General features: G+C 37.1%; 1 protein-coding gene across 1 annotated transcript; it reads left to right on the forward strand.

The window, feature by feature from the left end:
- Positions 1-4,755: 4,755 nt before the first annotated feature.
- On the forward strand, positions 4,756-6,373 carry LOC106409538. The gene is made up of 2 exons (XM_013850157.3): positions 4,756-5,832; positions 5,910-6,373. Exons 1-2 carry the CDS (start codon positions 5,077-5,079, stop codon positions 6,189-6,191), a joined length of 1,038 nt encoding a protein of 345 aa, XP_013705611.2. The 5' UTR covers positions 4,756-5,076; the 3' UTR covers positions 6,192-6,373.
- The last annotated feature ends 7,141 nt before the right edge of the window (positions 6,374-13,514 follow it).

The raw sequence follows: 13,514 nt of genomic DNA on the forward strand, positions 1-13,514 counted from the left end.
AGATAACCTTTACCTAGCTAGCATAGTATATTCTTACGTTGTATATATACTCAGCCTATTGTATCAATAAACACATGTTTTCATAATATATTTCATGGTATCAGAGCTAAAATCTTACAAATCTCTGACCTAATTTATCTTTTTTCATACTACTAAACTACTATGTCTGGCGATAATATATCATGTTCGACACCAAACCCTACTACTACTGCGATAATTCAGGTTGTTCAACCTGGGTAGCCTTACTATCTTCATCCCTCGGATAATCCAGAGGCTCTTATAACCTCTGTATTGCTTAATAGTGAGATCTATTTGAAGTGGTCAACAGAACTTCGAAACTCTCTTCAAGCAAAACAGAAGATCGGTTTCATTGACGAGACGACTCTGATCCGGATCTTTCTCGATGGTTGGCTGCAAATTCGATGATTGTTGGCTGGATCAGAACGTCAATGGATGCTAAGGTTCGGTCGACGGTCACGTTTGTTCCTGAAGCACGCAAACTTTGGGAAACTCTCTGTTTCCGCTTCTCCGTTAAAAACGGAACTCGTATGCATCAACTTCAGGATGCAATTATAAATTGCAGACAAGATGGTCAGTCAGTACTTGATTACTACGAAAGACTTGCCAAGTTATGGGAAGAACTTCAAAATCTTAAAACGACGAGGTCGTGTATTTGTGAAGCGGCTGCTGATATAGAGAAGGAACGAGAAGACACTCGTGTTCACAAATTCCTCTTTTGTCTTGACGATGCACGATTCTCATCCATACGGTCTCGGATTACTGATGAAGAACCGGTACCTGAAATCAACATTGTCTATTCTCGTGTGATTCGCGAAGAACAGAATATGCGTAATACGCAAGTTAAAGAACAACGTGCAGATGCTCTTGGCTTCTCTGCAACAACAGAATCAATCACGGCAGCTCCACCTACTTCTACAGACTCTACAAGCTATCGTTCACGAGATCCTAATCGGTCGTGTACTCATTGTGGACGTAAAGGACACGAGGTGTCTGAATGTTTTCTTCTTCATGGGTACCCTGAGTGGTATCAAGAACAGTTTCAACGCTCCAATAACTCATCTCCGGGACAGTCATCACAGAGTTCGCGTGGGGGCAGAAGAGGTCGTTCTAATGGGAACAGAGGGCGTGGGCGCGGTCGTGCTTCACACGCTACCACTTCTTTCAACAATGATCAGATCGCTTCTTTGATTACTCTTCTTCAAAACCAGCAATCCAATCTATCCTCGGAACGTCTCTCGGGTAAAAAAAATATTACGGATGCTATTATTGATACAAGAGCCTCTCACCACATGACGGGAGATTTATCTTTGCTGCACGATGTCACTGATATACAACCATCGGCAGTCACGTTTCCGAATGGGAAAGCATCTACATCAACGAAATATGGAACTTTGCGATTAAGCAAAGATTACTCTCTTCATGACGTTCTATACGTTCCAGATTTCTATTGCACTTTAATCTCAGTTTCAAAATTATTGAAGCAAACCGGTTGCATAGCAATATTTACTGATACACTATGTGTTTTGCATGACCGTTTTTCGAGGACTCTGATTGGAACAGGTGAAGAGCGAGAGGGGGTTTACTATTTTACGGGGGTCAAGGTCGCACGAGTAAATGTAGCATCAACGTCGAAGTTTTCTTTTTCGGTACTATGGCATCGTCGTCTTGGACACCCATCCTACAAAGTTTTATCTACTCTACCGGTTTTTGATAGTCTTAAAATAGATCCTATTGTTTTTGGCCAGTGTGACATTTGTTTTCGTGCTAAAAAAACACGAAAGCCTTTTCCTGATAGTTTGAATAAAGTTGAGGCACCGTTTTCACTTATACATTGTGACGTTTGGGGACCGTATCGCAAACCTTCTTCTTCTGGTGCAAACTACTTTCTAACTATTGTTGATGATTATTCGAGAGCTGTATGGACATATTTGATGCTCGCAAAATCTGAAGTTTCAACCCTAATACAAAATTTATGCGCCATGGCTGCAAAACAGTTTGGTTATGACTTGAAGAAGGTTCGCTCAGACAATGGAACATAATTTATGGTACTCAAAACATTTTTCCAGACGAATGGCATCCATCATGAGACGTCGTGTGTTGACACACCTCAACAGAATGGTCGTGTGGAAAGGAAACACATACATATTTTTAATATAGCTCGGGCGTGTTTGTTCCAAGGACGGCTTCCGGTTGAGTTTTGGGGGGAGAGTGTCATGACCGCTGCACACATAATCAATCGCACGCCATCACCAATTCTTGATGGGAAGACTCCGTATGAACTGTTACATGGAAAGCCTCCTGTGTTTGATCTCTTGAGAGTTTTCGGTTGCTTATGCTATGCACACAGATGCGCAAGGGACAAAGGCAAGTTTGGAGATAGGGGTCGCAGGTGCATTTTCGTGGGCTATCCCTTTGGGACTAAAGGATGGAGGTTATTTGATATAGAACGCAATGAATTCTTCTTAGTCAAGATGTTATCTTCTTCGAAGACGACTTTCCTGGAATAGAGGATACTACATATGTTTCTCCTCCCCAACTATAGCTCAATGAACCCATTGATGATTGGCTTGTACCAATGCCTGAATCAAGGGGGAGTAGCTTGATTCAACCTCTGCCACAAGCTACTACGTCTCCTACGTCTCCTATGGCTAAACCTTCAACTGACGAACCAGACTTACCTTCTACTGATAACACAACCCCACCTACACCTACCAGTTCGACAACAGTCGTTCCTACATCACCCCAGCCACCCTTATCTCCCGAGATTCACGGTAATATACAACATGAATCTTTTTCGCCCGGACTGCTAGAGGTTCTTGGCAAAGGCCATCGAACTAAGAAGCCATCTATACTTCTAAAGGAGTTTGTGACCAATACTGCTCAGACTACGACCCTCCCCTCTCTCGCTCAAGCACGTTCTGATCATGATCTCTCGGCATCTGGTCCAGGTAAAAATCCGTACCCTATTGCTAATTATCTCTCTACTTCTATATTTAATGAGAAACATCAAGCTTTTCTCGCAACCATTACTACTGAATCAGTTCCAAAGACATATAGCAAAGCTGTTCGCGACCCTCGGTTCAATGGTGCAATGAAAACAGAGATTGTGGCTTTGGAACATCAACATACATGAGATGTCACAACATTACCTCTTGGCAGGAAAGCAATCAGCTGTCAATGGATTTACAGTAACAAATACAAAGCAGATGGAACAGTTGAACGACCGAAAGCTCGTCTTGTTGCTTGCGGAAATTGACAAAAAGAAGGCAGTGATTACACAGATACATTTGCTCCCGTCGCAAAGATGAACATTGTTTGATTCTTACTAGCAGTGGCCGCAGCTCAAAGATGGGAAATCCATCAAATGGATGTTCATAATGCTTTTCTACATGGAGATTTAGAAGAAGAAATTTATATGCAGCTGCCTCCGGGATTCAAAACTGACAAACCAAATCAGGTACGTCGCCTACGAAAGTCCTTATATGGTCTAAAGCAAGCACCTCAGTGTTGGTTTGCCAAACTCAGCAAGGCTCTTCTTGCCTTCGGCTTCAGCCAAAGCCGTGAGGACTATTCTCTGTATACATACGTCGACAACAACAAGAACATATGTCTTAACATCCTTGTCTACGTTGACGACTTTATAATCACTGGGAATGATCTATCGACTGTCCAGAAGTTTAAGACCCATCTTCACAAGTGTTTCAAGATGAAAGATTCAGGTAAACTCAAATATTTTCTTGGCTTGGAAATAGCTCATGGTCCAGAAGGCATCTTTGTGTCACAACGAAAATATACTATGGATATTGTCACAGAATGTGGCTTGTTGGGGGCGAAACCATCGTCTACACCGACGGAACTCAACCACAAGCTTGTTCCTGCAGACAAAACGAATTCTCATACTCTACTTCCTGATCCGAGCAAGTATCGTTGTCTTGTTGGTCGTCTTATATACCTTACTTTTACTCGACCGGACTTGAACTACATCATCCACATTCTCTCGCAGTTCATGCAAAAACCGTTGGAAGCTCATTGGCTTGCGGCTCTTTGTGTTGTCCGTTATTTAAAAGGCACACCGGATCAAGGAATCATGTTAAAGGCTGCGTGTAACATGCAGATTACTGCATACTGTGATGCCCATTGGTCGGCATGTCCTACTACTAGACGCTCTCTTAGCGCCTATGTTATCTTTCTTGGGGACTCTCTGGTCTCTTGGCGAACAATCAAGCAGCGTACAGTCTCGTGATCTTCGGCTGAATCAGAGTATATAGCCATGGCTGATACAACGTGTGAATTGATTTGGCTTAAGCGACTTATAGTTATGCTTGGTTTCCAGCATTCTCAACCTATTTCTCTACATTGCTATAGCAAATCAGCAATTCATATTGCTACTAATCCAGTTTTCCATGAACGTACTAAACATGTCGAAAATGATTGTCATACTACAAGGGATGCAGTAAAGGCCAAGTTTCTCACATTGAAACATCTATCTACTAAGGAACAACCGGCTGATATTCTCACTAAAGCTCTTCCTACACCAACTTTTCAGTATTTGCTGTTTAAGTTAGGCATTCGAGATACCTCATTGCCAACTTGAGGAGGAGTAAAGGGATAAACATGATAATATGATTTCCCTATTGTTATGGGACTAGATAACCTTTACCTAGCTAGCATAGGATATTCTTACGTTCTATATATACTCAGCCTATTATATCAATAAACACACGCTTTCATAATATATTTCAAAACGTTATACTATTTTATGCAAAAACCAATATATTCAGTCCCAGATATATATAATAAAAAATTGTCAAAAATAATTGAAGAAAGGCTGCCCATGTGGGCACTTCCAAGTAATCTCCAGAATCGATGCTTCAAATACATTGGATGTTACTAAACAACACATATATGAACAAACAAACACCCACAAAAGAAGATCAGAAGACCCGATCTTTGTTATAAACACACAACTTCTCTCTTTTTAGAATATCTTGTCTTCATTTTCTTACAACTTTCTAGTCTTTCTCTACTTTTTTCAGTCTCTAGTTTGAAAAGGAAATGGATCTTGTAAGTTCGAGTGAATCATTTATTGATGATCTTATAGAAGATTACTGGTTCTTTGAGAACTTATTTACCAGGAGATCGAGAGCCTTAAGGTATTGTCACTCAGATCCTTACCCTTCTTCTTCTTCTTTGACTTGTCCTGAAAAAATGGGAGATTCAGATGAGAGGAAATATCTAGAAGCTTCCACAGTGCGATGTTTGATCAGGGCAGCTTCGGTAGATGGAAGAGAAAGAGGATCCGAGACGAAGCAGTTGTCTGAAAATATTATGGTTCAAGAACAGACACCATTTATGTCTTTCTTGCATAAGAAGGAACCTGTGGTTCTTCCCAAATCTGGATCTCGCTCGGCTCCGGGGAAGATTCAAGAACCTTCCACAGAGCGCAGTTTGATCCGGGCACCTTCTTTGCCACCTCGGATAGACAAAAGAGAAATGGACTTAGAGGCAAAGAAGATGATTAATAAGCTGACACGGCAGTTCTCTGAGAAGATTAGGGTTCTAGAACCAACGACAACGAGTGATCGTTTCTTGCAGAAGAAGAAAAATCTTGCTCCAAAGAAAGGTAGTAATACTGAAAGGAACAGAAGAGGAGCTGATAGTAGTAGCAGTGTCAAGATTAGTTTGCAAAGAACTCATACGATGCCAAATAACATTAGAAGAGGAGAAGATGAACTTGAAGATCAAGAAACCGACTCAAGAATGGGATTCTTGATCCGTGAAGCTCTTGCAAGCTCACAAAATGTTCAAAAGGTAAATAAAATGATTCACTCTATATGCCAAAAAAAAAAAAAAAAAAAATCTGAAAAGCTTTGAATCTTGAAATGTAGGTTTCAGGCAATCAAAGGCAGAGACCACCGAGAAACTTGAAGTCAGAAGCAACTGTTTTGGTCAAACAAACAAGCCCAAGTCCCAAAACGCTGCGTAAAACGGTAAGCAGCATAGAAACAGCCAAAGAGATTCAAGGTTATGATGATCAAGTGGTCGAGCCACGTGTTGTGAAAGGGTTAGCTACACCACCTAGGGTTCCGAAGGATACAAGGAAAGAAATGAAGGATCAGATCAAGTTTTGGGCTCGAGCTGTAGCTAGTAATGTCCGACAAGAGTGCTGAAAATTCTTCTAATTACACTAATTAACTCTGTTCTTGTATGGCACTATTCCGTACTGATGATTCTTATCTTGAACTCTATTGTGTTTATTTTCTTTCTGATCCTCCTGAAATAATAAGATTCTTCTGTTTATGTGATGATGATGTTCTTTATTTTTTTTTTTTGCAAGAAAAAAAGTCATGATTATCATGAAGAAAAGGGGTTGAGAGAAAACAACAAGGAAGAACATTATAATAATGAATCTTAATGAAAAATTTATATTTAAAACCAAAAGAAAGAACATAATTATTTGTGATTTGATTGCGATTTATGCAGAGTTTCCTAGAAGCATCCGAGTTACAATATTCATTCAGTTTCGATAACATTACACGTAAAATACGTTGAATCATGTTGGCTTAAATATTTGTTTAAGTAATAACGTGGAACTAACTAGATTGAACCGGTTCTTGACTGCAGAGATCTTTCTCGTAAGACCTAAACGATAATAGTTTATGCATTTATTCAACCTCAAGAAGTTGATGTCAAAGTAATAAACTAATAATCGAGCATCCTTTGAAAGGATATACTAACGCAAAATCTGATAATGTAAGTATGTAATACGCTAGTTTGCATAGAGAAAATGATTCCATAACATGTGACCGTCAATTACGGATTACTGTTATAGGATTTTTAGTTGCTAGCGTCCAATAAACTTCAATACATTGTTACTATTTTTGCGACCAAATCATCTTACAAAAAGAGAAACACATTTTAACTAACAGACAACTCACACCAGACTTTTATACTTTTTAACCGATCACAGCATGATAGGTATATAAACTACGGAGAACTAAATATTGTAAAGAATAAATTTGATAAAATTATACCAAAGATTAAGAAAAAGATGATTCAACTGTAGAGACGAGATATTATCTCTTTCTTTAACTCAAAATATGTCCCGTAGTGCGACGGTTCGATAACGTAGTGAGTCCCAAGATACAACTGCAAAAAATCTTCTAATTTGCGTCACTTTATTAGAAGCCTGACGAAACTAGTTTTGTGTATACTGTCAGACTCAAAAGAAAATCAAAGAGAAAGATAAAAGAAATGTGAAGGATTGATTCGTTTTCTATGTATATCTTACACTACACAAGTGCTCTCTTATTTATAGCATAAAGAGATTAGTACACGTTATGAAATTAATGGAGTCAACAAACGTATGAATCAATTGTGATAAATGGAATTGATCTCAATGACTCACGCACGTTAACTTTGCAAAGTAACATTATGGTTTTTGACCAAGCTTGAGTTCGTAATTTTTATATTTAAATGAACATATAAAAATTATTATGAATAAAAATAAATAAGTTAATAGACATAATGCCTCATTAACAAATTTAAATTCAAATTCTAACTCAAATATCCAAAGTGAACCATTTGCTAAATATTTTATATTTAGCCAAATTTAAAAGCTTTATAAGCTTTGCATATCAATCACTTTGGACCTCCATTTCTCATTCAACACAACTCTGATTTTGACCAACAAATACACTAACGCATAGTGTTCACGGTGACGATTACATCGTGCCCAAATTCCGGTCTTTCCGACAGACGTCTCCGTCGAAAAACCCATCGAAAAATGGTCCGCACCATTTTGTCAAAAATGAGTTCCAACAATCCCCCACATGAATAGAAATGACTCTATACACATGACTCAAGAAAAAGAAAAAAAAACTTTTGAGAGTACGAGCGAAAAATCCACTGCACGATGAGTTGGTAGCAATTTTTCAGCCTTGAACCAGTCATTGTTAATAGCTATCGGATTATTACTCGAACAGGAGGTGGCCATGATGTCTTGAACCCCCCCCCCCCCCCCCCCCCCCCCCCCCGGACTTTGGTGTAAACCGAGACAATAGCTATAACACAGCTTCATTCTCTCACAAAACTAATTTCTCTATTGTGTTCATTTTGGCCGTGAACATTTTTGGTAATCATGAGTGAACTTGGAGAATATAGTCTTTCCTTCATTCTCCTAGAAACGGCCCCATTTCACACTCACAAGGTGATTTGCCATTAGTTTTGTTTAGAGGAGTATCATATACTACTCCATTCATATTTCAAAACAATGGACACCAATCATTAAAAGCAAATGCGTATCCTATATTCCTTACATGCAACACTGTTTAGTCATTCTGGGAACTGGGTATATACCGAAGTCTTACAGTGCTTTGGGCAGATTTAGTTTGACTTAGTTGTCTCCTTGAACCTATTTCTTGGGATCTCCAGTCAGTTAGGTAGAGTTACCGCCAAACCTCATCTTAATTCACAGGCTAACCCATTCCTCTTGATGATACACAATATGATCTCATGACACACCTTTATTATAAGGATCCTATGTTTTCATCATAATGAACATAATCTCTTGAGATTAGTCGAGATAAATTGTCTAATGATTTTTGTCATCTTTATTCAAGATACAATTAATCATTGTACACAAAAAAAAAAGTGTATGACACTAGTTTTTTTTTTAGTAAAAAAAAAATCACATTGTGATAACTATCACTAAATTCATTTGGCTTCTTGCCAACACTTTATATGGTAAGCAAAGCTTCCCCTACATTTCTTGATATAGCTAAAAAAACATGCATATTTACATTTAACATCTCTTAAGAGTTTAGAAGAAATTTTTTTTAATCTACAACTCTTTTAGATTTAAATGAATAAAAAGCAATTTCGAAAATTATCATAATTTTCTTTAAAAAATGTATTTCAATCTTAGAAATTCACATTTTATATAAAACTATTTTCATAGTTCTCTCAAGTTGATTAATAAATCCAACTTTTATGTTTTGGTTTCCAAAAACATATTTTGCTTTTTAGCAAATATACATATCATTACAAGATATTCTTTGTGCCATCAAAACAACCATTTTATATGGTTATTCTCAACCATATTGACTTTAGAGACTACAATTTACATATCAGTTTTAGTCATATTGGTCTGAAAATTCCCATTGTTTTTGCATGGTCAATCTTCTTATAACTTGCATTTAAGCATTGATGAAATATAAATGTTTTGACCATTATCAAAAAACATCATATTTCCTAATGACAAATGATTCATATGTGGCAGACTTCTCCCGAACTTAAGTTGGGGCGTCGACTCACGAATCTAATTTCCATTCATACAACATGATCCCTTAAGAACCAAAGTGTTGTTTATAACATTTGTTTATTTCACCATACATAAAAATTCAATATTTTTTATTCCAAAAAGAAAAAACTGAAACCAGAAATCAAAACGTTAGACATTATTGATTATTAAAGCAAACAAGTCAATGCATTAAAATTAAATGGACAAATAACGTTTTATTCTAATCATAGTTATGAGCTAGAATATTTTTAATACTAAAAACTCATGCAATATTTTACAAACGTTAGAATGATTGTGAGGAATCAAGTCTAATATTTTGATCCTGTTAATCAAATATGACAACAAGGCAAGTAAACCTTTGACAGATAACACAAAGCAATGAACTTTGATGCAGTTAACGACAAAGGTAAATGACAAAGATGCAGTAATCCAAAATTGACTAAAGCGAATCAGATAGCGATATCAAAACGAAAGAATTAAGCTATCAAAGAAGAGCTAATATAATCAATAGCTAATATTGTCTAATATGAATAAAACTATCACTACAAGAAAACAGGGGGATTCTGATAGCCGAAATCGTCGGAAATTCGTCGGAATAGACCGATTCCGACGAATTCGGTATCGTTTCGTCGGAAAAAAAAAATTCTTCGGAATTTCGTCAGAACTTCCGACGACTTTCTGACGAATACCGAGAAACTTCATTCTGACGAACTTCCGACGATATTACGATGCGGATACACGAGACCAGAGTTCATCGGAAAAACTACGTACCGACGGAGAATGTTTGTTGGACAATTCCGACTTAGAGTGTTCCTCGGTGTATTCCGACGAACTTTGGGCGTCGGAATTTACCGACGGACAACGGTCGTCGGAATATACCGACGAACCTCGTTCGTCGGTATATTCCGACGGAAATGTGGTTTGTCGGTAAATTCCGACGGATATATGTCCGTCGGTATATTCCGACGACCATTGTCCGTCGGTATATACCCATTTTTTTTTACAAATTAATTTTGCATTTTAATATATTTTTTGATATTAATAAATTTAAAAAATCAGAAATTTAAAACTAATAATATTATAAAATTTAAATTCATAAAAACCGAAATAGGAAAAAAACATTCATAAAGTTTAAAATTCATACAAACCGAAATAGAAAAAAAAACATTCCGAAAGTTTTAAAAGCCGAAATAAACTAAGATGAACTCGAAGACATCAAACGATCTAGCTTCTGCATAATCTCGGTGTTGAACTTCTTCTGGGATGCCAACTCAGCAAGGATAGTGGCATTCTCCGAACGGATAGTGGCATTCTCCGAAAGGATAGTGGTGTTCTGCTCCTCCAATGCCCCAATCCGTTCATCTTTGTCATGTAGCTCCTCGAGAATCATGGGATCGGCATACGGAGCTTGCGAAGAAGATGCCGGATACGAAGAAGCACGACGGGCCAACCCAACTAAACGGCCTCCTTTCCTTTTAGGAACCGCCTACAAAAATATTTAAAGTAAGTAAATAGGGACAAGTAAGTAATCGACATTATAAAAAAAATATATTAATAAAAAAATTACCTTTTCAACCATCTCATTTATTTGCAATAGAGACAGGTTGGTTGAAGCTCCCGTGGAGTCGCCGTCATCAGAGAGAGGCTGAGATTGGGAAACTATTTCAGCTTCCACCAAATCAACTACACCTTTGATCACGGGGTCCTGAATTTGACCCGTCGTCTTGTTAGTGTGAGCCACCTTAATGAGTTGGAGACGATCAACGGGATTACCGTCATTTGCTTCGATCTAAAAAAACCGCCATTATTAGCCAAGAAATATATAAAATATTTATTTAAAAAATATAAAGATAAATAATAATAAAAAACTTACAAGTTCATCCTCCTTAGTAGACATAGAGCAAGCGCCGAGGTTGTGCACATACATACCTTTCCCGCCACGATCGCTCTTCCGGTTCCTGGAGTTCCTAGAAGACGTCTCTGCAGTTTCTTCCTTCTCCCAATGAGCTATCAACTGCTCCCACACCGCCCCGTTGATGAACCGTGGCTTCTTGTTCTTCTGCCAAACTGTCTTCCACGCGTTTATCTGCTTTGTGTAAGAGTCCATGGCCTTTTCGTTGAATTTCTTACGGACTGTTTCCGTAAGATCGGAGTGCCAGTTGAACTCTTGCTACAAAACAAACACAATTTAATAAGTAAATATATTTAAAAAAATGTAAAAACTTTAAAAAAATGAAGAGTTACTATACCGCAAACTGACGAAACCACAACTCTCGTTCGTCGTTAGGGATCACACTCCACTTTGGATATCCAAAACGGAGCATGGAGTACATCATCTGGTTGATGCTCCGGCTAATGCCATTTTTCGACTTGGTGAACCTGTAAAAAAAAATACAAGTTAGCAAGTTAATTAAAGGAAAAAATATAACGGTACAAATAAAAAAAATACTAACCAAGTGCTATGGCCTCGTCGTGGGTTGGGTTGGAGAAACGGGAGATGCTCTCGACCTGGTTGTTGAACCAATAGATGAACCGGCATGACCCCCGGATCCTGTTGAGCAGCAGCGTGAGGGGCAGCGTGAGGGGCAGAGGGAGCTGGAGCGGGAATATATGCGGGAACCGAGTCATGAGACGATCCCGATGCACGGGAACTGCTCACCGAACTACGTCGAAGACGGGCTGCGGGGCGGGCTTCATCCTCGGCCCTAAAAAAAAAATTAATACATCAAACATATTTTCAAATCATTTCTATTTTAATGTTTTCATTTATATATTTACAAAAGGTTTTATAAACGTTTTAAAAAAAACTATTAAACCTTTTATATATATATATTTATATGTATACAAAATTATAAAAAATTTATAAATATAGAAAAATGTTGTTAAAAATTTATAAATGAAGAAAAATGTTGTTAAATATTTATATTTTTTTTTTAAAAAACGTTTTATTATACATAGTTTATTAGTGGAAACTTATAAAAAATTTTAAAAAATTTTAAAATTTTTATTATACATGATTTATATATATATATATGTATACAAAATTATAAAAAATTTATAAATATAGAAAAATGTTGTTAAATATTTTTAAAAAATTTTAAAAACGTTTATTATATATATTTCATTACTGAAAACTTGAAAAACGTTTTTAAAATGAAAAAACGTTTTAAAAAATCAAAAAAACGTTTTTAAAAATCAAAAAGTGTTCCAAAAAAAAACTAGAACAACAATCCAAACAACAATCATAACTTATATATCCTAAACTATCAATCAAACAACCTAAAATCCGAGATCTAACATCCAAAACCCTAAACAATTGAGATTAAAGAAGGTTTGGGATGATTCTTACATGATTTAGGGTTTGGGGGAGGAATCGCCGGTGTAGAGGGATGAATCGCCGGTGTAGAGAGAGGAATCGCCAGTGAATCGCCGGTGGAGAGAGGAATTTAGAGAGAGAGATGCGGAGATAACGAAGAAAGAAGAAGGAGGAGGGTTATTATATCAGACGATTCCGACGGACACGGGTTCGTCGATATTCCGTCGATATAATTAAAATATTCCAAATGCCAATTCGCGAAAATTTTCAAGCGGTTTGGTTCTCCCGGGCAAATTTAAATTCCGACGGAATGTGTCCGTCAGTATATTCCGACGGACACATTCCGTCGGTATATTCCGACGGAATTCCGACGACTTAGTGTTTAGGGTGTTGATTTCAAGTTTCTAAATGCAAAATCCAAATCTTTGATAATATATATAGTATTTGCATAAAGATTTAACAATAAAAATGTTTTATAACACGATTTTACACAATAACATTTTTTGTAGTGTAAGCTTATATAAATATGATTGTATAAGTATATAATGTTAAGATGAGATGTTATGAAAACAATGATATGCATACATAAATATTTTAATGAGTTGTTATATTTGAACGGTTGCGATCTAATACTATACTAAACACTTATTATGTGTTATTTTCATAGTTTTGGCATCTAAATTTATAGATTTTTATGATTGAAACTTTATAGAAACACATGTCGTCGGTATTTTCGACAAAATACCGACGACCTTTCCAATTTTGAATGAAACCCATTGTCGTCGCTATGTCATCGGTATATTGCGAGGGATTTCCGACGGACCATTAAAAAAAAAAAAAAAAAAAAAACTAATCAGAATCTTCTGAATCTTCATC

This window comes from Brassica napus, chromosome C6, assembly GCF_020379485.1.
Source record: "Brassica napus cultivar Da-Ae chromosome C6, Da-Ae, whole genome shotgun sequence".
In the NCBI taxonomy this organism is placed as follows: domain Eukaryota; kingdom Viridiplantae; phylum Streptophyta; class Magnoliopsida; order Brassicales; family Brassicaceae; genus Brassica; species Brassica napus.